Source organism: Camelus ferus, chromosome 5, assembly GCF_009834535.1.
Source record: "Camelus ferus isolate YT-003-E chromosome 5, BCGSAC_Cfer_1.0, whole genome shotgun sequence".
NCBI lineage: Eukaryota > Metazoa > Chordata > Mammalia > Artiodactyla > Camelidae > Camelus > Camelus ferus.
In genome coordinates, this window is record NC_045700.1 from 31,047,054 (window position 1) to 31,070,991 (window position 23,938).

A 23,938-nucleotide genomic window follows, 5' to 3' on the forward strand; every position below is an offset into this window, starting at 1 on the left:
CAGTATTTGAATAAAAATGGGGTGTATTCCTAATGATATTTTGGGTCCAGTTTTGTGATGGCGGCACAGAGCTCATCTCAGGCTCCAGGGTACAATGACAGGCAGTCGCATCAGCACTTGTTATTCGCCGTGAATCTTGTGAAAAATCCCCCTCAGCTGCTTCTTCGTTTTCTTTTCTAGACTTTGCCCTTATTCAGAAATCTTTTTCAGTTCTGACTCCTAAACTAAGATGGAACATACTTTCTTTAGAACAAGCTAAGTTGCAGAATTCTAGATTAGACCTAGGAGAAAATCTGTTTTCCTGAGAATTTATTTGTATAGTGGAATTCCTTTAAAAATTTAAATTTTTTTCCCAAAACCGTATTTCTCTAACTTCCTGGCCTATTGGTTCTGGACTTTGATAGATAGAAGTGGTTAGAAGAATCATAGAATCAGCAGATAATTTATAAATGCTTCATTAGTTGACAAAGACCCCGCCTTGTAAATCACCGTTGTGTTTTTTTTTTTTTTCTGACTTGTTCAGTAAATGTTTATTGGCATCATCCACATGCCAGATGCTATTCTAGCCTCTGATCTGTTCCCCAGGGAAAGCCATGACTTACAGTACTTGTAAGAAAGATTGACTGATTTACTTGACCTCTAATTTTATCTTAGAGCTGGTCAGCTTCCTTTGGGATGCCTGCCCTAGAATGCAGTAAATAGGGGAAAGATTCCTGATTTTGCTCTGGAGCTCCTCATGTTGGGGCAGTGTCTTAGCTAAGTAATTATGGAGGGTGGGTTCTAGAAGTTAGTGCTAAAATAAGCCCCAAGGCTGATATACTCTATCTGCCCCACCTCCTACATACCCCTCACCCCCAACTGGAACTACCACCCCACCCAGGCAAGATACCACCCACTCCAGTCTCTTCAAGCACACAGATACCCCTCAAGTTTTATGTTACTTGTGACTACTGTTTCCTATTGAAGCTGCTTTTAATTTTTCTGTTGTCTTGAATTCACCAGTATCAAAAATGTTTTAGGTTGGGATATATCTGCATGGGGAATATATCTACAGGAAGGATTAGGGAGGAAATGTGTGTACATTTGAGAGAGGGTAATCACCAGAAAGGAGTCTGATGGTACCCTCTTAGATGGTTACTCCAGATTTCTCTCACAGAACATGAGATAGAAAACCCTCTCCTGGAAAAGACTGGACTGTTGGGAACAAACCAAAATATGTAGGCTATTGGGTAATACTGTTCTGTTTCCGCAGATATGCTAACACTGCCTTCTCCTGCATTTTGATTTTTAGAAGCTGAAACACACCGAGAGTGACAAGCTGCAGGTACAGATTCAGGCTTACCTGGACAACGTGTTTGACGTGGGGGCTCTGCTGGAAGATGCCGAAACCAAGAATGCAGCCTTGGAGAGGGTGGAGGAACTGGAAGAAAACATCTCTCATGTAACTACATCTCATAAAAGGGAAAATTGCTAACGTTTCAACTAGGTGCAAAACAGAATAAACATTAGCTTTTATGGCAGTAAACGGAAGGATTGGGAACAGAGGAATGAGCTGCAACTTGAGACAGTTAGAGAGCAGAAGCCAGTCTGGGTTCTTTCAAAGAAGGCAGACGTGTTACTTAAAACTAGGTGGAACCTGCTGCCTTGCCTTCATCCACTGCTCAGTTTCTGCTGCATCCAGATCTCCTTCCTGGCCATCTTAGTTGTAAGCACAGGACAGTTGGAAGATTGGCAATACCTGGAGGGAAATACAACTCAACTATGTCAGTTTGGTGAAGAAATACCTTCTTCTGAATATGAGTCACCTTCTGCCAAATGTGCCCACATAAGCCTTGGACAGGCTGACCTGGTGTCCTCATGACGCAGGTCTGCATTTCCCTGCCTTGTGATTACTCTGGTCCTAAATAGGTTCATCTCAACCGTAAGATTTTTCAAGGAAGTCAGCAAGGTTTTCCCATATATCCTCTTTCAAGAAGAGTGTCCTCTGAGTATAGTGAACAGGAGGAATATGGTGCTGCTTAAAAACCCAAACATTGTGAGGACCACATTCTTTTCCTGAATTCTGATTGAAAGTGTCCTTGATTGTGAAATGAGTTGCCTCTTTTTGGAGGGATGTGATTTTTCTTTTTGAATGGTCCATTGATTTTTCTCCACATTTTCTTAGTTAAGAGAATGACTTACACTTAATGTCCTTCCCCTTTTCTCATCATTCTGAAAATGAGCCTCTTCATGGCTTGTGGTTAAGCCAAGTTGCTAAAACCCCTCCCTTTGTAAGTGCTGTGGTGCCTTAGTTGGCACCTGCTTAGGAAGAACATTTATAAGCTCTTCCCTTTTTTCTTTTGGTCTCTTCCCTTAAAATATTTGTATTATATTCTGAACCTGATCAGCATGCATCTCCACTCTTCCTCACCTCGCCTCCCTGATTTTCTTTACATGTGATCATTCTCAGCGAGATGTAAAAGATCCAAAATTGCCCAGTTTTAGTGCCTTTGGTAAAAGTAACTGTTTCGCTGGTGGCTCACCGCATCTTCTGAAGCCTCAGCCGCACTGCGTGACTATACTTACAGAACCTGCTGTTGTGGCAGCCAGCTGTTTATTTGAACTGCCCCTCCAAGATGACTTTTATTACTTGGATAGTGTGGGTCAAAACAAGCAGTGGTATTTTTTCAGCTGGTGACCTGTAACAAGAGAACCACGTTTTCTGGGTCATCAATGTTCAAAAGCTTTTGCCCAATGGCCCTTAGGGAGGGAAAGGTGACTCATCCTCCTCCCTCACCTACTATTCTGTATGCTTGCGAGCCCCTGCAGAAAGGGAGAAAGACACACTGTATATGTTGAAGTGCTAAGGAGCTGACGTATGGGCTTTATTAAGGATCCCTTATATGCGAATTCCTGTTAGAAAGGAGTGTGTGTTCAGAACCACCTTGTAAATATTAACATTTCCAGAAAACAACCTGGGGAACACATGCAGGACTCCGTTGGGCCCCTAAGTGGTCTTTGAGCTACACTTTCTGAGAACCAAGGATATGATCAGAATGATCCTGTGTCGTGATACATCTTCCCTTTCAAAACTTGACAGTTGTCTGAAAAACTGCAAGACACGGAGAATGAAGCCATGTCCAAGATCGTGGAACTGGAAAAGCAGCTCATGCAGAGGAACAAGGAGCTGGATGTTGTTCGAGTAAGTGTGATGATGACAACCGCCCCAGAGGGGCAATGCAGGGAACATGCTTCAGCGTCAGCCTGGTAGCTAGAACCCGGGACAGTGCTCATGGCAGAGGAATGTGTGCAAGCAGCGTATTTACTGGAACCAGTTCCAAGGTGAAACTCAGATGAAAAGTGCACGTAGTGAGAGTATGTCTTCACATGTGTGTGCGGTCACGAGCTGTGGGCTCCGTACTTCCTATCATGGGTTTTGGGAGTAACAGTGTTGTCCCATCTGGATAAGTCCGAGTGGATTCTGTGCATCATCCATTTGGTTGGAAATAAAAACAGCGTGGATTTAATTCTTGCCACTTATTTATTTTTATTAGGACTTGGGCTTCTTTGTATTTCTTTGCTTTGCCTCTGTTTGAAACCAGATTTGGTGGTTGCCATGGAAACAGTGGAATCACAACACAGGCAAGACCTAATGGCATTCACCAAAAAAGAGAGAGAGAGAGAGCGAGAGAGAGCGCTTGATAAGACAAAGCAAAAAGCAAAACCAATCCATTTTACTATCAGATAATCCCAGCTATTTTGTTTGGCTTCGGCATTGTTTTACCTTACGGGTCAGATATTTATGGAGTGCCATCCATAAATGGATGTTGGAATTGTCTGGAACATAAAAACACTGAAATGCCTGGAGGGGCTTTCAGGCAAATGGCTGGCTTTGACACCACTGGTAATGACATGGCACATTTTACACGATGGTTATCATGTCTGTGTGTATTGCTTGATATTCTGACATGTCCTACAGTTAACTCTAGGAAATTTATTTTCTGGCACTCCGGCGAGACAAAGTTGTAGCATATGGACTCAATTCAAGTTCAGACTCTGAGATTATTAATGATAGACAGGGTATGAAGAATGTTTCCCTGCCTGCTGGAGGCTTGTGGTGAGAGATCACGTGTACAAGGCCCAGCAAGTAAGTTCCATAAAACCCTTTCACTAGAACCTCTGTGGGTCCCTTATAAAAGGAACCAGGATGGCCTTTGAATTGAAAATTGTAACTTCTTTGTTTTCTGCTAAGAACCTAGACAGAAATAAGCAATTAGTAGAGGGAGGCATTGGCCTGTTTTGTTAACTGCATTACCAAAGGGAAAATGTTACAGTTGCTGTCCTGAGCTTGGTCAAGGGGGCATTGTGAAGGCCAGAGAAATGCATTCAAAACAGTGAGCCCCTGGTTACTCAGGAGTGGATTATTCCATGATTTGCAGATTTTTAAATCCCAGTCTGATTTCTATCCAAGTCTGATCTAGGGGCCTTTTGTCTACGGTTAGCTGATACGTATCTCAGAGTTACAAATGAATTTTAAAAGAAGTGAAAGGAAATGAAAACATGTGGCACCAGAATCCCCTCAGGATATTCCAAAGCCAGCTATAAGGTTATTGTGGGTCATCTCTGCCCTGTTCCTCTTCACCTGCAGGGAAAACTTACTTAGCTGCATTTATTCATGGAAGGAACTACATTAACAGGAACAGTTACTAGAATGTATTGCACGAATTACCAGTGAACAGTTGATAACAAGTGGGACTTCATAGGTTCCGGCTGAGTTCCACAGAATTGTTAGATAGATGAGTATCTTTCTTTCTTCCTTTCTTCCTTTCTTCCTTTCTTCCTTTCTTCCTTTCTTCCTTCCTTCCTTCCTTCCTTCCTTCCTTCCTTCCTTCCTTCCTCCTTCCTTCCTTCCTTCCTTCCTTTCTTCCTTTCTTTCTTCCTTCCTTCCTTTCTTCCTTTCTTTCTTTCTTTCTCTCTCTCTCTCTCTTTCTCTCTTTCTTTCCTTTCTTTCCTTTCTTTCTTTCTTTTCTTTCTTTCTTGTCATTTTCTTTATCTGCAGTTTGACAATCTAATGGTAAGAGGTATGAAATTCATGTGAAGACAAACTCTTGACCATGGGCTCTTTTGCAGGAAATCTACAAAGATGCAAATACCCAGGTTCACACGTTAAGGAAAATGGTCAAAGAGAAAGAAGAAGCCATTCAAAGACAGTCTACCCTGGAAAAAAAGATTCATGAGCTGGAGAAACAAGGGACCATTAAAATTCAGAAGAAAGGGGATGGGGACATTGCCATACTGCCGGTCGTGGCTTCTGGCACATTGCCCACGGGGTCCGAAGTGGCCGCGGGTAACTTTGTGGGACCAATAATGGGGCCTGCCTCCTCAGGACCCTTGCCCCCTCCCCCACCACCACTACCTCCATCGTCGGATGCACCTGAAGCAGGTAAGAAGCCTTGGCAGGAAAACTGAGATGGTATTTGGATATTTGTATTTCTTCTTTTACCCACTGTTCATTTACTTACTGATTTTAAGCACTTTTTACATTTTGAGATTAAGGTTATAAATCTTCATTTTACGTACGTTGCAGAATAATCCCCATTTGTCAGTGAGGAAATTTTGTAGTGTTTGGAAAAAAAACCCTTTGTCGTTTTCAGTGTTTTGTTTTCAGATACTTTATGTACACATGACATATTACAGGAAAAACCATTCCCCTATTTTCAAAGTCAATTTGTCTCTTTTCTTTTGCTAGTGCAAAATGGTCCAGTCACACCACCTATGCCACCGCCCCCTCCCCCACCTCCCCCACCTCCCCCACCCCCTCCGCCCCCTCCTCCTCTCCCGGGTCCTGCAGCGGAGACTGTGCCAGCTCCTCCTTTACCACCACCCCCTCCCCCCTCTGCACCCCCACTGCCCGGGACGTCTTCACCCACGGTGGTTTTCAACTCAGGATTAGCAGGTGAGAGCACAGATACTTAATTAAGATCCAGATATTTAACACAAGTACTCATTTCCCTTACCTTCAGAGGGTTAAAGCCATTTTCTCAAAGTCTAGGTCTCTTGCAAAATCACATGTATCTCCTCTTAGCAAAAGAACGTTCCTGCTAGGGAACTATATCTACCACTGAGTTATACCCACCCTTAGCATGCATGAGGTCCTAGGGTCAATCCCCAGTACCTCCATTAAAAAAAAAAAAAAAAAAAAGGATGTTCCTGCTAATGTAGCCAGAAAAAGGGAAATTGTCATGCACAAGAGGCATTTTTCTCTCAGTAGCCCTTGTCACTCTGTAGCAGGAAGATGATCTCAGACATCTTCCCACCTAGAAAAGGGAAGAGAGACAGGTTACCTTCTTAGGGATCAGTACATTTTCATGGGTTCAGCAAACACGATAGTTCAAGCTCTGACACAGCGTGTTTCTGATGTTTATGGCTCTTTTCTTTGAAGGTATTTTCAGTGGCATCTATAAAAGGGAAAATGCCTTTCTGGGTAACTGCCTGATGTAGGCTTCCAGGCATTTCTTCTGAGCATTTGGGGCATCACAATTCACTATAGTGGGGTTAAGCTTGCAGGAGAAGTGTTGCCAACAGCAGTATCTCTTGCCTTGACACGCATCCAAATAATGCATGTGGTCCTCCTGCTGCCCAGGATGGCATGTGGCATACCTCCCTCACCAGAAATAAAACAGGGTGGGTGTGGGTGAGAGGAGGAGAGTTGCTCAAATGCTTTGAAGTGTAAGTTCTTATTTTTGACTTATGGAAATGAATTTTTACTCTTTTTCTAAAATACTGCAAGCCATTTTCCCAGTAGTGGAGTGTCTTCCTAGCATTCAGAATTGCTCAGAGCTTGCCAGAACTATTGCTGTGACGTTGGATAACTCTGCTTCCTCATCCTCTTCCGTGCCTTTGTGAGGTCTCTTATTTCTGATGAACTACCACTCTAATGGTCTCCATTTCCAAGGCTGCAGTAGTTTTCAGACGCTTTTGCCCAAAGTCTAAGCTGAAGTCTTAGCTGTAAAAGATATCCCAGTCTCTATTTTTTAGCGTGTCCATCCCATCAGCAGTTTTATCAGCCAGTCATTAGGACTGATTCCCTCTAGTGACTGAAGCCCTTTTCGATACCAGTAAACCACCCACAACAAACTTGTTCCACAGCAGGTCCGTGGTGTTGACTCCCATCCTAGTGCCTGTAAAACTGTCAAACAAGATGCCTGTTCAAAGCCATGTTGGCCATAAGCCAGTGACTTATTTCTACCTTTCAAGGTCTCCCTCGTCTACCACTTTCTTCTAGAGCTTTTATTGCTTCTGAAGGACAAAAATGAAAGGAGTGTCCTCGTGGGACTGCCTGTTTGGGAGATGTGAAAAAACAGAAAACCTCTCAATGAGCCCCAGGAAGCTGTCCCACCAGCAGGCTGTTTTCAGTGACCGAGGATGAAAACTCGTCACTGTCAGGTGCACCTGGGCTCCTTGGTTAGCCCTTCCCTGTAGCCCCCGGGCACGCTCAGCACGAGCTGTGTCTGCTCTGGAGGCTCTTCTCTCCTTTAGTACTGATTCCTTTCTCTCTGGCAAAACCTCTTGTGCGATACAGCCTCAGCTCACCTTCGCCTGAGCTCTGACTTGGAACTCAGAACTGAGCAGGAGAGCCAGGAGGCTGAGAGGTGCGGGTCCAGGGCTCCCTTCCAAATGAGTCTCGTCATCTCTGGTTAAATTTTTTGCCTGGGTTCTTCCCAAGACATAATCTTTCAAGGTTGTTGGCTCTGTGGGTTGCCTCCATTTTCTGGTGAGGAACTCTGTTCAGTGGATCACTCGCCACTACCTTCAGGGTTGCTGCTTTTGGAAGTCGTCCCCTTGGTGTTGTAGGAAATTTGAAGGACTGTATGTGGGATGGAAGAAACTCCTCTTGAGTGCCGTAAGCGCCCATTAAACAATTACACAATGTTCTGTTTTACAAGATGTAAGAATTATAAGATCCTTCTGAGTCTTCGATAGCTTGAGATCAGGCAGTTTCTACAAGGCTTTTAATCTCTTCTCATTACTTATCTTTAATCTGGCCATTAATACTTGGTGGTTGTAGCCCATTTTGTGAGCTGTTTTGCCAGTGTGTTCAGTAACACTCTCTGTAACCAAGAGGGCAGACAGAATCAGGATGTCCTCATAGAGCCAAGAGACAGCTGAGATGATGTGCCAAGGGCTCCCGGGAAGCCAGAAACCTGTGACATCGCTGGGCCCCTGGGTTTGTAGGCACCAGGATGTCTTATCTTGTCAGCAGGCAATGCGCACGTGTGTTCTTGGTGGCCAAGCCAAGGGGCCAGGGGGAGGTCCTCTAAGTTTATCTGGTCAACTTTTCTTTGCATTTTATAGAGAAAATATCAGTAGTGGGACACGTGCATTTGAGAGCGATCTGACTCCCATTTCCCAGTCAGGTCATCAGTGACAGAGCCCTGGGGAGTCTGCAGCCTTTGCTGTCTCTTTGGTAGAATGTGCTTTGGAACTTCAGCTGATTATTTTTCATTAAAAAAAAATTGTTTCTATCTTATGGAATACCTACCACAGTTCCACATGGCTATTTGGGAGCTCTATAATGAAATCCTATTTTCCCCCTTCTCCTAAAAAATTATTTAAAAAATAATAATAAGGGAGTCTTTAAGGCAGGCCTGAATGAAATGAATTTTCAGTTCCACACTGCCTTGTGAAATGTGTCCAAGAAGCACAGAATTCTGTACTACGTGTGTGAACTGCTGAGCCACTGGACCTGGACGCTAACTGAATCTAATTTTTTTCGTGTTTTCTTTGTTCTTTCTGCTTCCACAAAAGATGGGCCAATCAAGCTTTTCTGTAGGTTGCTCCTCTCTGAGTGTGTTGAGTGTTCGCCATGTGTTTCTGTGGGTCACACTGTGCTTTGACATCTTCCACTCCATCGCCCATCCAGCCATTGCATTTGCTTTGTGTCTGTGGGGAGGCTTGGTGCGGACTGACTGCCCCTCCAGGGTTGCCCACACGTTTTAGTTGAACCCGTAGAAGAGATGATGACCCTTTAAGCAGACATCCTGATTTTAGGAGCCATGTGCCTCTCTTCCCAAGAAAAATAGAGTTTTTTCTTTTAATTTTTGTAGTGGGATCTAAGGCCTCAACTCTAGAAGGATTTTAGGTTAATCTGAGGGAAAATGCAAAGCTCCCTCCCAGGACAAGGGGGAGCTGCATTTCCAGTCCCCTCCCACTGGTGTCCCACTCTCTCCATGGAACCCCCCCCCCCAAATCATGTAGAGCCACATCCTGTGGCCTCAACCCTGGAAACACCGTGTGTATTGTGGTCACCTGTAGACCCCTCCTCCGCTAACCCACCCCCCAGCTCCCCAGTCAGAGTCAGGACAGCCTTTCTGAAGGGAGCTGTTCTGCCTGTGTTCTGATCTCAGGCTTATTCCTCATCTTGCTAAAGAGTTAGAAGTAGGGTGGCGGCGGGCGGAATGACGTAGTGAGTGTCCTGAGGCCTGCGTTGTCTGTGGAGGGACGATGCAATGAGATGGCACTGACCTGTCACCTCCGATAACAAAAAGAGGGTGCACCCCCCTCCCCCCCAAACTTCTCTCTCAACTTGGCTGAAGTGCCAGACTAGAAAAGGTCTGTTCCTTTGTCCCACGGAGGACGTGGGCAGCAGAGACAAAATGGAGCGCAGCACTGGGTAGTGGGGACTAAGGTCACGTTTGGTGGTGAAAGGTCTGGTTTGGCAAAAGCTGTGTCTCTGTGTTCCTGCATGCCTTTGTGTGGATTTGTCAGACGACATTCCTGCTGTTTATGTGGCCTTCGTAACGCTGGAGGAACGAGAGGCACCGTCTGTCTTGGTTTTTTCAGTAAGGCGGGCGGCCGGGTAAAAGCCCAGTTGGGTGTTGGTTTATTGTGTTCTGCACTGAAGTTCTCCCCTGTTTTCCTAGTAGTGTGGTGGGCATCCCAGGACAGACTTAAGAAGGTGACTATTTACAGCTAATTGGTTTGGGAAGACTTCTCTATGGTGTGTGATTAATTAATGGAACTTTCAGTGGATCACCTTTTTTAGCTCATGTCCCCAAAGTAAGAGGAATTGGCTCTCCCCCACTCTCGTCCCCTCAAAGGTGGAGCCCTTCCTCTTTAAGAGGTTTTCAGTATTTTTAATGGGTTCCTTAATACCTTTTAGTTGCACATAGCTGACTCCGGGGGAGAAGTGGCTCTTCAGAGAGAGGGGGCAGGGACTGTGGCCCGTCTCAGAACAGCACTACAGATCCAGATTCTAAGTACCCCTCGTGTCTTCTTAATCATTTTTTACTTTGGGCCATTTGTGGCCCTTAGTCTGTTTGGAATAACTCAGCAGTCAGCATAATCCCCATCATCGAAACCATCCACTGGAATATATTGCTCTGGCTGAATGTCAGCTTTCTCAATGTTACATTCCTGGTGGTCTGGGCAGACACTATCTGCAGTCTCTGATCATCTTAAGATTTGTTTGGAAATGTGTGTTCTAGAACCAAGAATTTAGGATGTCAAACTTGGACTCAGTTCACCAATGTCAAACTAAGTCACACAGAGTATGTGCCCTCTCTGCTGTCTAATAACATGAATAATAGTCTTTGCTCCCCTGCGCTTTGTCTGTCCTAAACATTGTCCTGACACTGTGACTGCGTCAGCAATCTGGTTGCCTGCATTAAAAAAAAAAAAGCAAAAACCCTGGCTTTGAGGCCTGTGTATTTAGCACAATGTGGTGTCAGTCAACCAAATGATGACTCAGGTTGCTCTGGGTAAAGCCTTGCGTGATGTTTTCTGTATTTAAAAACACTTGGGCGCCTCTTCCTCCAGTGTTAAAGTGTCATCTGCAAGGGTTGTTGTCTGGTTGTTCTTGAGGGTCATGGGATTCTTGGTGGAATCATAATTTCATTCTCTCTGACCTCTGTAGCTGTGAAAATTAAGAAGCCAATCAAGACAAAATTCAGAATGCCAGTTTTTAACTGGGTTGCCCTGAAGCCAAATCAGATCAACGGCACAGTCTTCAACGAAATTGATGACGAGCGAATTCTGGAGGTATCTTTCCCATTGGTCAGAAACAGGAGGCCCTCTCTGCAGCAAAGCCAAAATTGGTGCTCTGTTAATCTGGAAGTTTCAGAATAAAAGCTAGTGTTTTAAGTGCCTTGATGTAAAGAAGAGAATAAAATTGGATGCTATTTTGTAAGGTGGTTCTAAAACGATGTTTAAAAAGTTTTATTAAAGTGGAATAGTTTTGAACATCTTCACTGTGTGTCATGAAATATTTATCTGATGCAATCCCTGTCCTTTAATTATTAAAGGGCATAAAAACCCTTTACTGAACTGTAAGTGAAAAAGGAGTCAATAATCACACTCACTAGCGGGTTTCATGGGTAGTGTCAGTCCCTCGTGGTCATCCCTACAAGCCAGTTACTGAAAGGCAGTTGAAGTGGCTGGTTGGTTGGAACCAGTTGTCTACTGTAGACATTGTTGTCTGTATACATGGCATAAGTTACACAACTCTAACATAAAAAAGGAAATAGAGCAAGGTACTCAGTAGAAAAAATAACTTTTCTGATGCTTAAGAAACTCTAAATGGTGGCTTCCTGACTTCATTCTTAAGTATAATCTAATTTGCCTATTTCATTCCTCTCTGCCCCAGGATTTAAATGTAGATGAATTTGAGGAAATATTTAAGACAAAAGCCCAAGGTCCTGCCATTGATCTTTCTTCAAGCAAACAGAAGATCACACAGAAGGGATCAAACAAAGTGACATTACTCGAAGCCAACAGGGCCAAAAATCTTGCCATAACTTTAAGGAAAGCCGGAAAGACCGCCGATGAGATATGTAAAGCTATTCATGTGTAAGTTTGGGTCATTCTAGAAAATTATATCCTGGTAAATTTAGGATACAAATGGAAATTAAATTATGAATTTATAGATAACAAATATTTCAATAGTGAGGCAAGATCTAAGATAAAAGACAGAGAAGTTCTCAATATCCACACAAAAGAGATGCCCTTTGTTACGTACATGCAACCTCAAATGTGAATAAAATGCTAACACTGAAGGGGTGGGCCAGAAAGGACCCTCAGGGGTGCTGTGTTAGAATGAGTGGTTAATGGTTTTAGAGGAAAAACAGCTAGATTGTGGCATCATTTATTATCTTGGTCTGCACTCTTCTATATGCCCACAGCAATGCTTACATAAAAGGAAAGTTGAGCAAAGTACTGCAGATACTAAGAAAAGGGTGAAAGTGTCAGTCTTCTGTGGAGAATGTGAATTTTACCCAGATTTGTGGAGTACAACTTCGGTGGCATTTGTGGAATGGTACAATTCACTGCCAGATGCAAATATGATACAGACTCGTATTTTAATTCATAACAACAGGAATGTGATTCCTGTTGCTCTTTAGCACTTTCAGGACACTTTAAACCAAGCTGAGGTCTTTTTTTATCCTTGAACTGTAAAGAAGGCTTTAGTTTTATTTACTCCCCTGTCCAAAGCATCTTTCCTCTCTTCTTATGGTCATCATGGTGACTTTCAAATATGATAAGGATGTCATTAGATGTTTTAGGAACTAACTCATCATTAATTGGTATTTCATAGTTTGATTAGAGACTCTTAGAGGAGTAAATGACCCTGAGAAACCATTTGTTCCAATTTCACGTCCTCGGCCGGGATCATGATCTAATAGTTCAGTGCATTCTATAGTTTGTTCAGATTTCTGATGTTGCAACCTGATATGCATTCTGATTTTTAATCTTTATATATCTTGTTTGTCATGATGATCAAACGTAATTCTATTTTGCTGTACAAAGATTTTCCAGAGAATAAAATAGAGATTGTATTAAATACCTCTTTAGTTCAAACTGAGCATACATCCACAAGAACCTGGCATTCCTTCAAGGGGTGTATGCATTTAAGCCAAAATATCCATAATGTATAGGCATTTGGATGTATTTTTTCTAAAGAAGAAAAAATATCCCAGGCTTATTGGTTTAACTGAAATATTTTACAGAGATCACCAGATATTCTGTAATTGTGTATATAATATTTTATCTCCTTAATTAGCAGTACTTCACATACCTAAAAAGTCTGCACCACTTCACCACAAGATGCTTCAGCCTTCCTTCTGCTTCTTCCTACTATCTTTCACTGTTGATTTCTAGAGGCTTAGAGCTATCCTGATAGCCTAAAACCTGAGCCTGGCAGGTGTGGTTAAAGTCCAGGTTTCCAGGAAGGACCAGTGAAGGTGCTTGACACACAGTCAGGAGCCAGCACCAAGGGGCATCTTCACATCTGTAGACATCGTTTAGCTGTGGACATCAACTCATCAACTTAGTGGTTCATGAGCTGGACCAGATGGAGGTGTGGTTGAAAGGGGAGGAGGTTTCCTCTCTAACACTGACATGTCCACCTCTGTCTTCAGGTTCGACTTGAAGACGTTGCCTGTGGACTTCGTGGAATGTTTGATGAGGTTCTTGCCAACGGAGAACGAGGTGAAGGTGCTTCGGCTCTACGAGCGGGAAAGGAAGCCCCTGGAACACCTGTCGGATGAAGACCGGTTCATGATGCAGTTCAGTAAAATCGAGAGGCTCATGCAGAAGATGACCATCATGGCCTTCATTGGGAACTTTGCTGAAAGCATTCAGATGCTGACTCCTGTGAGTGGACCAACTCTGGCACAGGAGCGGGTCCAAAGTGATAGAATTGTTGTTGTGGTTGCTGTTTTAAGTCTCTCCCAGAATTGTACTTAATATCATGGGCTCTAAAGACTCCTTCCCAGGACTTTCAAGGTTGCATTTTTATTTTCACCACCATTTTCACGTTGTGTACGCCAACTAAATTTGAAAATGATAAATTTCCATAGTTCACGTTACTCTTCTCCCTAGAGGATGCCATTTTCTGTGTCTACAGATGTCCTCTGGCTTTCAAAGGACACTTTGATATAGAGGACAAGGAAAATCAATTTCTCAAATTTGGTACCCTCGGCTCCCCCTTAAGGTACCAATCCTCTGGCTAGGTTGGCAAGACTGAAAATGTGACTTCATTTCTAAAAACGAACCCATGTCTTGAGTGAACAGGTTTAAATGACTTTCGTTGGGAGCATTCAGTTTGCCATGGGAGTCTTCTTCCTTAGGAGTGTCTGGCAGTACGCTGTGGTCATGTAGAAGTAAGAGCCAGCCATTTCTTGTGTCTTCATGTTACTCTGGTAGAGACTTATGAGTATCATAAAAGGTTCTTTCCCAGTTCTACTTCTAAGTAAATATTTGTTAATTACTGATGATAGTAGCATGCCTGTCCAAAACATGTTCTGAGAACTGCTGCGTGGTGGTTATATTTCTTTGCTGTTTTGTTTTGTTTTCATTCTTGACTAGCTCCATTGATTTAAAAATATGAATTGTGTTACATGATTAGAGTTGGTGGGCAGGGCATTGAGTTCTGCTACAAGACGCTGTTGACTCCTAACTTTTGAGTCTCACTGCTTACAGATTTTATGATAAGCTAGTTCCGATAATACTTCTTGTTTCAAGTACTTTTAAAGAAGAGCTTGCATGTAATGCCAAAGTTACCTAAGACCTAACAGAACAACTTGAATTTGTTACGTTTAAAAAAAACAGAATCTCATCTATGAGGGTTTAAGGTCTACATGCAGGCCTGTTTTCTTCTGTGTTAATTTTTAGTTGTCATTTAGAGTTTCCCATTTTTAACATGTCTTTTTTTCCTCCTCCTTCTTTCCTTTGACTGGAATCTAGCAACTGCACTCAATTATAGCAGCATCTGTCTCTATAAAGTCGTCCCAAAAACTCAAGAAAATTCTGGAGGCAAGTGAAGTTTTCCTCATATACGTGAGTGGAAGAGCTGGCTTGCCAGCTGCGCTCCTTGGCTTGGGATGTGTGCCAATGGGCTTTTTCTCTGTTTCTTTGCAGATCATCTTGGCCCTTGGGAACTACATGAATAGCAGTAAACGAGGAGCAGTTTATGGATTTAAACTTCAGAGTTTAGATCTGGTGAGTGGACTAAATGAAAGACCAGAGCTCTATGTCAGACAAAACAGCTGGCAAAGGTGATGTCCCAGAGCAGAGAGAGTCTGCTCTTGGAAGTGGGGGGAGATATTTTGATGAAGATTCCCTGCTAGTGGGAGGATCAGTTGGTGCAAATTTTCTGGAACACCATTTGGCACCAAGCACTTAGAGCCTTAAAAATACTCATACCCTTTGACCCAGTATTTCCATTTCTAGGAATCTTTCCTCAAGAGTCTGAATTATGGATGCTCTATTTTATTTCTAATTGCAAATAATTAGCAACAATGCAAAGATTCGACATTTGGGGAAATGGTCATATATACTGTAATAATAGTTAACATGGTGAACTGTTCTTCAACTGTTAGGATATCTGTGAAGAATTTTTGAATAGATAAATTTGTGTTTAGGAAAGAAAGCATAAATTTATGCACAGTTTGATTTTTAAGTAAAATATGTAGGAAAAACTGAATGGAAGTAGGTTAAGATATTAATAGAGGTTGAATGGAATTAGGTATTATTTTCAAGCTGCTGCTTTATACTTTTCTGTATTTTCCAAAACTTTTATTTTTTTTCCTGGATGGAGAAGGGTGCTCTGTTTTTCAGAGTCCCCTGACGTAGATGAACAGGACTAGAGAGAATACTCCATGGAGCCCTGTCCCCGGGCGGTACCGCGCTAACGCGGCTTCCACAGGAGCAGTGGGGCAGTGGGGGAATCCCCAGCCTGGGGGACAACATGGTAATTTGCTACGGAGTGTCTAGTTAGTCACACGTCCAGCCCCTGGAAGGTTGTGGTCCATCAAGCACATCTGCTTCAGGCTGGGGAGCGAGAGTGCGGCCGTGAAGAGTGAAGAGTGCGGCGTAGGAGCCCCACTGGACGGGGAGCACCCGTGCCCACCCACTGGCCCCACACTTGCTTCTGCTCTGCCTTCACTTGGGAGAGCTCTGAGACTGGGGTCTTCTGCTTGGAAGCTGGGGGAGGTGTTGTTGCAGATGTGGAGAGGAGGAGTCCATGTGAGTAGAGATGTGTGAACAGTCCAAGGTGCTCAGAGTCATCCCTGAAGTTGAGCATGTCCCTTGGTCAGGAAGTCCTCTTGTCACTTAATAATCAATGGGCTGGTTCACCCAAGAACAAATCCAGTGTTGACTCTCTTGTGGGAATGTTTCTGGGGCACCTGTGCTCAGGTATTCCTTCTGTGTGGGAGAGCAGCATGTGGCGGGGACTGCTCCCATCATATTTTACTCTAACCCTTGTCCCCTTTGGTTTTCAGCTCTTAGATACCAAGTCAACAGACCGAAAGCAAACACTGTTGCACTATATCTCCAATGTGGTCAAAGAAAAATATCACCAGGTGTCCCTGTTTTATAATGAGCTTCATTATGTGGAGAAAGCTGCTGCAGGTACTTGATTTCAGGTGTTAATATTACTCTTGGGTGGGAATGCCTTTAATCGTGGAGGAACCATTCCCTGCTTAAACAACACTCTTCAGAACCCCTCGGTAAAGGCAAGGCTAGGACATCGGAGGCTCTGACTGCAAACACATCAGCTGTAGTGTTGCCCGCTCCTGAAAGCAATGGCAGACGTGGATGTGAAGGTGATGGCAGTGTCCTCTTTGTAAAGATCCAGGTCTTTGGGCCTCGTGCGCCTTCCCTCTTCCATCCATCGCCCTTTTTATTCTGTTGCTGTCATTTGAAATAAGAGAATGAGAATCTGAGACTCACCCCCCAGCAAACACTTGAATTAAGTTCTGCTCTGTCCCAACTGGCTCAGGTGTGAAAGTTCTAAACATTCCGTGTTTAGCCTGAGCACAGGTCCAGTTACCGCTGCCTCTTGGTGGTTGCTTTGCTGTGACAGTTATGCCTTTCCTTATTAAGTCATCATTGATTCTGAGATAGCTGGGCTGTCCTCATGTTACAGATGAGAAAACTGACATTTTTATAGGGTAAATGTCTTGCCAAGGTCACATGGGTAGAAAGTGATAGAAGCGGGAGTCAAACCCAGGTCATCTTCACATACGGTGTTGTGTTGTCCAGTGTACCACGTCCTCTCAAAAGAGTATTAGGCTAGAAAAAGGAGCAAGATGCAGAGTGACCCCAGGGTTGGTTACGTGCCGTGATTCTCAAATTCTGATTTTGAACCGTGAGCAGCCTAAGTATTCGTTATAAATACGTATTCCTAAGACCCACTCCAGACTTACTGAATTGAATCTTTGAGGGCAAGACTTTCTCCAGCTTCCTCAGAGCCCATGGCTGTGGCTTCTGTATTCTTACTAAAGAGCACTCCATACAGCCCTCTCATACAAGATTTAATACATTTTATTCTAACAATATGCATGTCCACTGGCACCTGCACACTTATGGGAATAATCAAGTTTTATTTGTCTTTCTAATTTCCTTAGCCCCTGGCAAATTGATGGTTGGGAACAAATGAGAGAATGAATGAGAGAATGAACAGATGAATGAGTGAGTGAGATGATGCCCTGTTACTGGGATAGACGCTGTTGAAGCCCCAGAGGAGAGTGAGAGGCAGGTGGAACTGACATTCTGACCAGGAAGGACTGTGCAGTGCCGGGTGTGACAGACCTACCGCCGGCTCAGGGCTCACTGAGGCAGCTGTCAGGGTTTCTCCTCTAGTGGGGTGATTTTCCTCCTTTCAGGTTTCCCTTTGTCTAAATTAGGGGTTCTTTAGCATCACAATTCTAAGTAAGAAAAAAAGTTTAAAAATTTCCTGTAGCAGTTTTTTGGCCCAAATGAGATTCCCCCAGAGTGTCATTTCAAAAAAAAAAAAAAAAAAAAACAGTGGCAGGGGGAGGGTGTGGCTCAGCGGTAGATCACATGCTTAGCATGCACAAGGTCCTGGGTTCAATGCCCAGTACCTCCATAAATATAAATATTTAAATAAATGAGCCTATTTATCCCCCCCCCCCAAAAAAAACCAAAAAGAAAAAAACATTAAAAAAAAAAAACAGTAGGGGAGAATGGGGAGATGGAGGTACCCTCTGGCTGGATTGATTTCTGTGTTCTCTCTCTGGGGCCCAGGTGAGCTGACATGGATTCCTTATCCCTTCACTCATTGATTGACTCACTCCTTGGTTTATCCAGTGAATCTTTTTGAGTTCCTGCTGTGTACCTGGCACTGTCCTGAGCATTGAGGGGTCAAAGATGAAAGACGATAGTGTGAATGTAGTGAGGGAAAACATGCCACGTTGTTCTGTAATTCACCCATGTGCAGGGCTTAGGCAGGCAGTGGGGAGCCAGAGATGGGGCCCACACCACCTGCAGGAGTGAACCTGCTCTGGGACAGTGGCCACACTGCAGGTGGAAAGGTTCACACTAATAAACCCTCCTGAAGCCCTGAAGGGTTGTTTAGCAAAAAGAAGCTGTTCAAGGTTGCTTTGGGTCCTGGTGGGTGATACAACTACAGTTCATTAGGTAAAATGCTGCTCCCTGCTGGAGAGCCACAGAACTGCAGGATAATTCAAAATGGTAGAGAAAGGATAATCTCTTGGGCCTGTCACAGTAAAGGAAGTTCTGAGCCTAGAGACCAACTAATAGGTCATCATCTCCTGTAAGAGAAATGGAAAAGTTGTGTACAAGCACAGGACTTGGAGTCCACAGTTGTTACCCGAACTCCTTCAGTGCCACCTCCTACCCGTGTGACCCAGGACAGGCCACGGAACCTCTTTGTGCTGCTTTCCTTCCTTGGCAACATGAGCTGATGGTGCACATGGATTAGTGCATATTAATGATTTAATGCAGTGCTTGATGGTGAGCACTTGGTAAATTATTGCTGTGAAAGGATCTCTGCACCGAAGGCCAGAGACTAGATCTCAGGCCCTCGTGTAACCCTCGGAATCCACTGTGAGCTTGGCTTACCGGCCAGACTCACTGGGGCTTTGACTTTCCTAGTCGAAGTCATGGGAACATTACATTCTCTACTTCAGTCTCCCTTGAGAATGTTTTACTGGACGTCAAGGAGCTGCAGAGGGGCATGGACTTGACCAAAAGGGAGTACACCATGCACGACCACAACACGCTGCTGAAGGAGTTCATCCTCAGCAACGAGGGGAAACTCAAGAAGCTGCAGGACGACGCCAAGATCGCACAGGTGAGGGTCTGCACCCCTGCCACCCACGGAGAAGAAGGGGTTGGACCCCTTAAAGCCACCTGGGGCGCTGGCCCTGGCTTTGGGAGAAAATTGCCCTCTGTCCGCTGAGGATAGATTTCTTAGGTAGCTGATGTTTCTAAGGGGGTTGGGGATCTTTTGGAATGTTGTACCTGGAGATGCCCCCTTCCTGCCTTTTTGGTTTTTTTTAAAACCAGTCACACAAATCATCAGCATTTATTTCCTGGGTCCTAGGTGTTCACTTTTTCCTGGGTTCTAGGTCCTAGGTAGAAGGGGCAAAGAATTAATCAGATAGTTTGGAGCCTGAAATCCCTTCCTTAAAAATGAATCAGTGAGGCTCCGCAAGGGAACCTCAGAGTTGCATAGATGGTCAAAGAGTTTAATTTATAATAGCTTTCCCCTCAAAAAAGAAAAGTGAATTGTCAGTGTCTTCCCTTTTTGCTGAGAAAAGGTTTAAAGTTTTTAAAAAGTTTAAAAGTGCTTTTTTAAAAAGGGATAAGAAGGTCTTGAGACAGAAGGTCAGGGTTGGAGAACTGGGGACAGACCTGGGGCATTGTCCCTGCCCAGGCTGCTCACCCAGGGGGCAGGACCCAGCCCCTGAGTCCCGGTGCCCACTGAATAAATAATTCATTGTCCTCTTCTAATTTGGGGTCTTTACCTTCTTCTCTAGAGGCGCCCCCAACACCTCCCATTCCCCTCCTAGTCTCCCTCCATGTGGGTCCTGTATTCACTTCAGCCAACGTGTGTCGGCCTGTGCTCGGCAAAGCAGTGTTCTCAGTGTGCTGGATTTCCATAGGCCTTGACCTCGATGTCTCATACTACACGGGGGGTCAAGTTTATACACTTTGAAAAGCAGCCAAAATCATCATAGAAGGGAAGGGAGAGCATTGTGGGAACTCAGAAAGCAGACGTGGTAGAGTGGCTGTCATGTGAGGCTGGCTGTCATGTGAGGCTGGCTGTCCTGTGTCGCGGGAGGGTTCAGGTGGGGACTTGAGCATCCCTGGTGTGGAGCTAGTGCTGAAGCAGTGAGCTGGAATCAGGCATCTGAGTGCCTTGTGTAAGATGCCCTCTGACCTCGCTGGCCTTAAGGAGTCCAGCCATGGCTTTAAGAGGCTCCTGAAAGGAGTCGTTCCTCACTTGTGTTGGGGGGGGGTGGGTGTGTAGAAGTGGCAGGAGGTCCCAGAGATGAATTCCTGGGCAGCACTCTTGCCTTTGACTACTGGGTTTCAGAGGAAGCCGAGGCTGTAGAGTCATGGGAAGGAGAGGGAGGCGGAGGCAAGAGGGCTGTGGGAGCCGCTGCAGCTCTTTTCCCAGAGCGTCAAGTTCAGATTCCAGAACTCGTGACATTGAAGAGAAATGTGCTTCTTCACAGGACGCCTTCGATGATGTGGTGAAGTACTTTGGAGAAAACCCCAAGACAACGCCACCCTCCGTCTTCTTTCCCGTCTTTGTCCGGTTTGTGAAAGCCTATAAGGTAACCAGGAGCCTGGGTCCTTTCAAGCCTTCCTGGGCTTCATTCCTCATAGGGGGCCCTCCCCGCGCTGTGTCTGAGTCTCGGCGGCCCTGCAGAGGCCTCCCCTGTGCCTTTGGGCAGCAGAGCGGCGCAGTCAGGACGAGACAGCATCTCTGGCCCCACAGAGGCTGAGCGCCCGCGATGCTCCCGTCTCCACCCTGCCAGCCGAGGGCTCGGCCCTGAAACAAAAGCTCTTGGCTGCCCCCTGGGGCAAATGAGATGCTCCAGGACCGTTGCTGCCCTGTTGACCGTTCACCCTCGCAGGCAGGTTGAAGGACTGAAGGACCTGGCCTGTGGTGGAGTTGTTTGAAGATGGAGGGTTAAAGGAGTAAGCCCCGGCCCGTGGCAGGGGTGCCGTAGCTGAGGTCAGGGAGAGCCTGCTTGTGTTGGTCCTGTCCAGGGCCGTGGGCTTCTGGACTAGTGATTTCTCCAGTGTGAACTGAAAGAAGGCACTTGGAGGGACAGTTGCTCCCTGTATCTTTGTCTGGATTTCTTTGTCTTCCTTTAAATGGGAGGCCCTCTTTGACATAATCCAGGACCATGGTCTCAAAAAAACAAGTGATCCAGGAAAAAGCCTGTCTCAGAAGAATTTGTCCCTTGAGGAAGAATGACAGAGGACGTGAGGGGATTTCAGTGCACTCAGGAGACATTTCGGTCTGTATTCTCCAGGCTTGCCTACATACAACCTTGGTGATGTGGGTGGAGCAAGGCGGAGAGTGATGGCAGAGGTGGGTGGATGTGGCAGGGGTACAGACATTTTTGAGAAACATCTGATTGGAGCCAGTGGGTCCTTTCACCACCACAAGAGGCTGATGGGTGGAGAACCATCCTTGGGCCTTTGACTGAAACTGAAAAGCCATCTTCTCTCAGTGTGGCTTAGTGTAGTGGTGACATCATAGGCAGATAGCAGAAGGAGAGCATCTGGGCTGAGGATGAACACAAATACAGCACCAGGTCCCTGTGCAGGATACTGGGGGCTGTGAGCAATGAGGAGGCCACTGGTCTCCAAAGTGTGGTCTCTGGGGCTCCTGGGATGCTGATGTGCGTGTGCTGCAGGGTGGCTCCAGGTGGCTCTTGTTAGGGGTTGGGACCATGTTTCTTCACATACAAAGTTGTAAGTCTAAGATCTAAAGAGAAAATACGTGCTATTTTTAGATTGTATAATACCAGTTGGGAAGTGGCTCTGGTTGGCCTCAAAGTCTGGCACTTGAGCAGGGACGTGCGTGGAGCAGAGGAGAAAGAGAAGCTGTCCTTGGTGACCTGTGGGTGTCACAGGCCAGAGCCTGTCAGTGTGCTTCCTCCATGTTACCATTTCTTCCTGGGGTCCCGTTCACTGGCTCCGTGAGGCGCTTGCCAGGCAGTGATGTTCCAGGATGTTCTGCTTGCCCTCACATGGTCCACAGTGACTAACTGCCCAGCCTGACACTAACGTAGGGGCTTGGTGGGCAGATGTTAGGGTTTTAGGATGTCACCTCTCCTTTTCCTTTCCTATATTTGAACCAAAATGAAACTTGACACAAAAGCAGCAGAGATCAAAGTGTAAACTTTATTGTGGATGAGAGCTGGACTGAGAGACATGGTGTGTCTCTGGGAGCTGATACTTCAGCCCTCAATTAGCTGACTTAGCAATACACAGCTGGGCTATTAGAAGTTGCTTTTGGGGGGCTGGCTTCCAAAGAGAATGCCCAGGAGGGCTGAGCTAAAAATCCAAGTCCTGTTGGATTTCTTGTTCCTAATATATCAAGCTTGTCACTCTGTCTCCCTTGGGAAGGAGTGAGCTGTGGGGAGAGAACCCAAGAGATCACTCGGTGAGGCCCCTGAGGAAACCAGGGGCAAGAGAATGGAGGATTTCCCCTAACAGTGGGCAAAAGGAAAGGAATCTGAGACCCTCCTTTCAGGGACGCTGTAGACAGGGAGACAGATTCCAGAAAAAAACTGTCTCACATGAAGATCACTGAGCAGAGCTGCCAGGAGCAGAGGTCCCCACCCCGTTTGGGGGACTGAGGCTGAGAAGCAGCGTTCATGGGGAGAGGAGTATCAGGAAAGGACTCCTGGAAGAGGTGAATTTCAACAAGTAGATTTTAAAGAGTTGTGCTACAGACAGACAGCGAAACCTCAGAGTCACCTGCAGCATAAAGTGTAAATCTTCTAAACCTGCCCTTTGCTCTCATTCCTGGCTCGCCTAGGATTCTCTAAGAGTGACTTGTAAAAGTGTTGACTGCTGGCATTTCTATTGACACAGTCTTTTGCTTCTTTTGATCTATCCAGCAAGCCTGAGGAGGAAAACGAGCTGAGGAAGAAGCAGGAACAAGCACTAATGGAGAAACTCCTGGAGCAGGAAGCCCTGCTGGAGCAGCAGGATCCAAAGGTGAGGTGTGCCAGGCCCCTGGGCCGGCCACAGGGGAGGTCCTGACGGCTGCTCCGAGGCAAGCTGGCCAGAGGGGCAGAAAGCCGGATTTGCACGGATGCTTACCACGTCCCTCTAGGGCTTGGACACTTGGCACATGGGCTGTGTTCATTCATTACTTTGTTCAGCAACCAGGGAGATGAGGCTAAGAGCACGTTTGTATAGAGTCCTCCAAGTTTATAGAGATGGGGAACTTGAATCTCCATTGGGTGTAACCTGATGACTGGACTGCTTAGTGTCCAGGGACGGGGAGGCTTCATGGGGCCCCACTGGTGCTGCCCTTGACGGCTCGAGGGCCGGGAGGGAGCACTCCGTGGAGGGAAACAGCACGGGTGAAGACCGTGAAGGCTGTCAGGTCAGTCTCCTTCATCGTGACCGCCAGCACCACTGTGAGGAGTCGCTGGCTGTTACCAGCTGCCTCTTGCTGGCGTGGGGTCCAGCCTTCTCACTGCTGCCGGCTGCGGCTTTGTGCGTCCTCAGTGACAAGGTTCTTCCTCTCAGAAGCTTTCTGAGTTGTCCTCTGTTCATGCTGGTGCTGCGTGTGTTTTGGACTGAGGCTGCTTATTGGGAACAAGACCCTCAGACCCAGTTTGGATTTTCTCAAACCTCCAGTGGGTGCTGGTCCCACTTATCTCTGTCATTCTTCTTTCTTCTCAGTCTCCTTCCCACAAATCGAAGAGGCAGCAGCAAGAATTAATTGCAGAATTAAGAAGGCGACAAGTTAAAGATAATAGACACGTATACGAAGGAAAAGATGGTGCCATTGAAGATATTATCACAGGTAAAAGCTGTTTCCTCATCGAGACCCATGGAGATCCCACTGGCCTCACCCTTACTGGGCCACTTCCAGATTTTGCTACTGCTTTTGTCCAGGGTTTACACGTCCTTCAGTTGACTTTATTCA

General features: G+C 45.4%; 1 protein-coding gene across 9 annotated transcripts in view; it reads left to right on the plus strand.

Moving 5' to 3' along the window:
• The window catches only part of FMNL2 (formin like 2), a 282,923-nt gene that overhangs the window by 251,563 nt on the left and 7,422 nt on the right, over positions 1 to 23,938 (plus strand). For 5 of the 9 annotated variants that reach the window (XR_004319856.1, XR_004319855.1, XR_004319853.1 and 2 more), the window contains exons 12-25: positions 1,292 to 1,441; positions 3,080 to 3,181; positions 5,110 to 5,422; positions 5,729 to 5,935; positions 10,895 to 11,019; positions 11,624 to 11,826; positions 13,395 to 13,629; positions 14,722 to 14,790; positions 14,896 to 14,976; positions 16,260 to 16,389; positions 18,933 to 19,096; positions 20,487 to 20,588; positions 22,896 to 22,995; positions 23,692 to 23,815. Coding sequence is in view for 4 of the 9 variants with exons in the window: in XM_032479445.1 (XP_032335336.1) it covers positions 1,292 to 1,441; positions 3,080 to 3,181; positions 5,110 to 5,422; positions 5,729 to 5,935; positions 10,895 to 11,019; positions 11,624 to 11,826; positions 13,395 to 13,629; positions 14,722 to 14,790; positions 14,896 to 14,976; positions 16,260 to 16,389; positions 18,933 to 19,096; positions 20,487 to 20,588; positions 22,900 to 22,995; positions 23,692 to 23,815 (2,101 nt within the window). In the remaining 5 variants the exon portion in view is untranslated. The remainder of the gene's footprint in view (positions 1 to 1,291; positions 1,442 to 3,079; positions 3,182 to 5,109; positions 5,423 to 5,728; positions 5,936 to 10,894; positions 11,020 to 11,623; positions 11,827 to 13,394; positions 13,630 to 14,721; positions 14,791 to 14,895; positions 14,977 to 16,259; positions 16,390 to 18,932; positions 19,097 to 20,486; positions 20,589 to 22,895; positions 22,996 to 23,691; positions 23,816 to 23,938) is intronic. The other 4 variants (XM_032479445.1, XM_032479444.1, XM_032479443.1 and 1 more) reach the window with 1 other exon arrangement.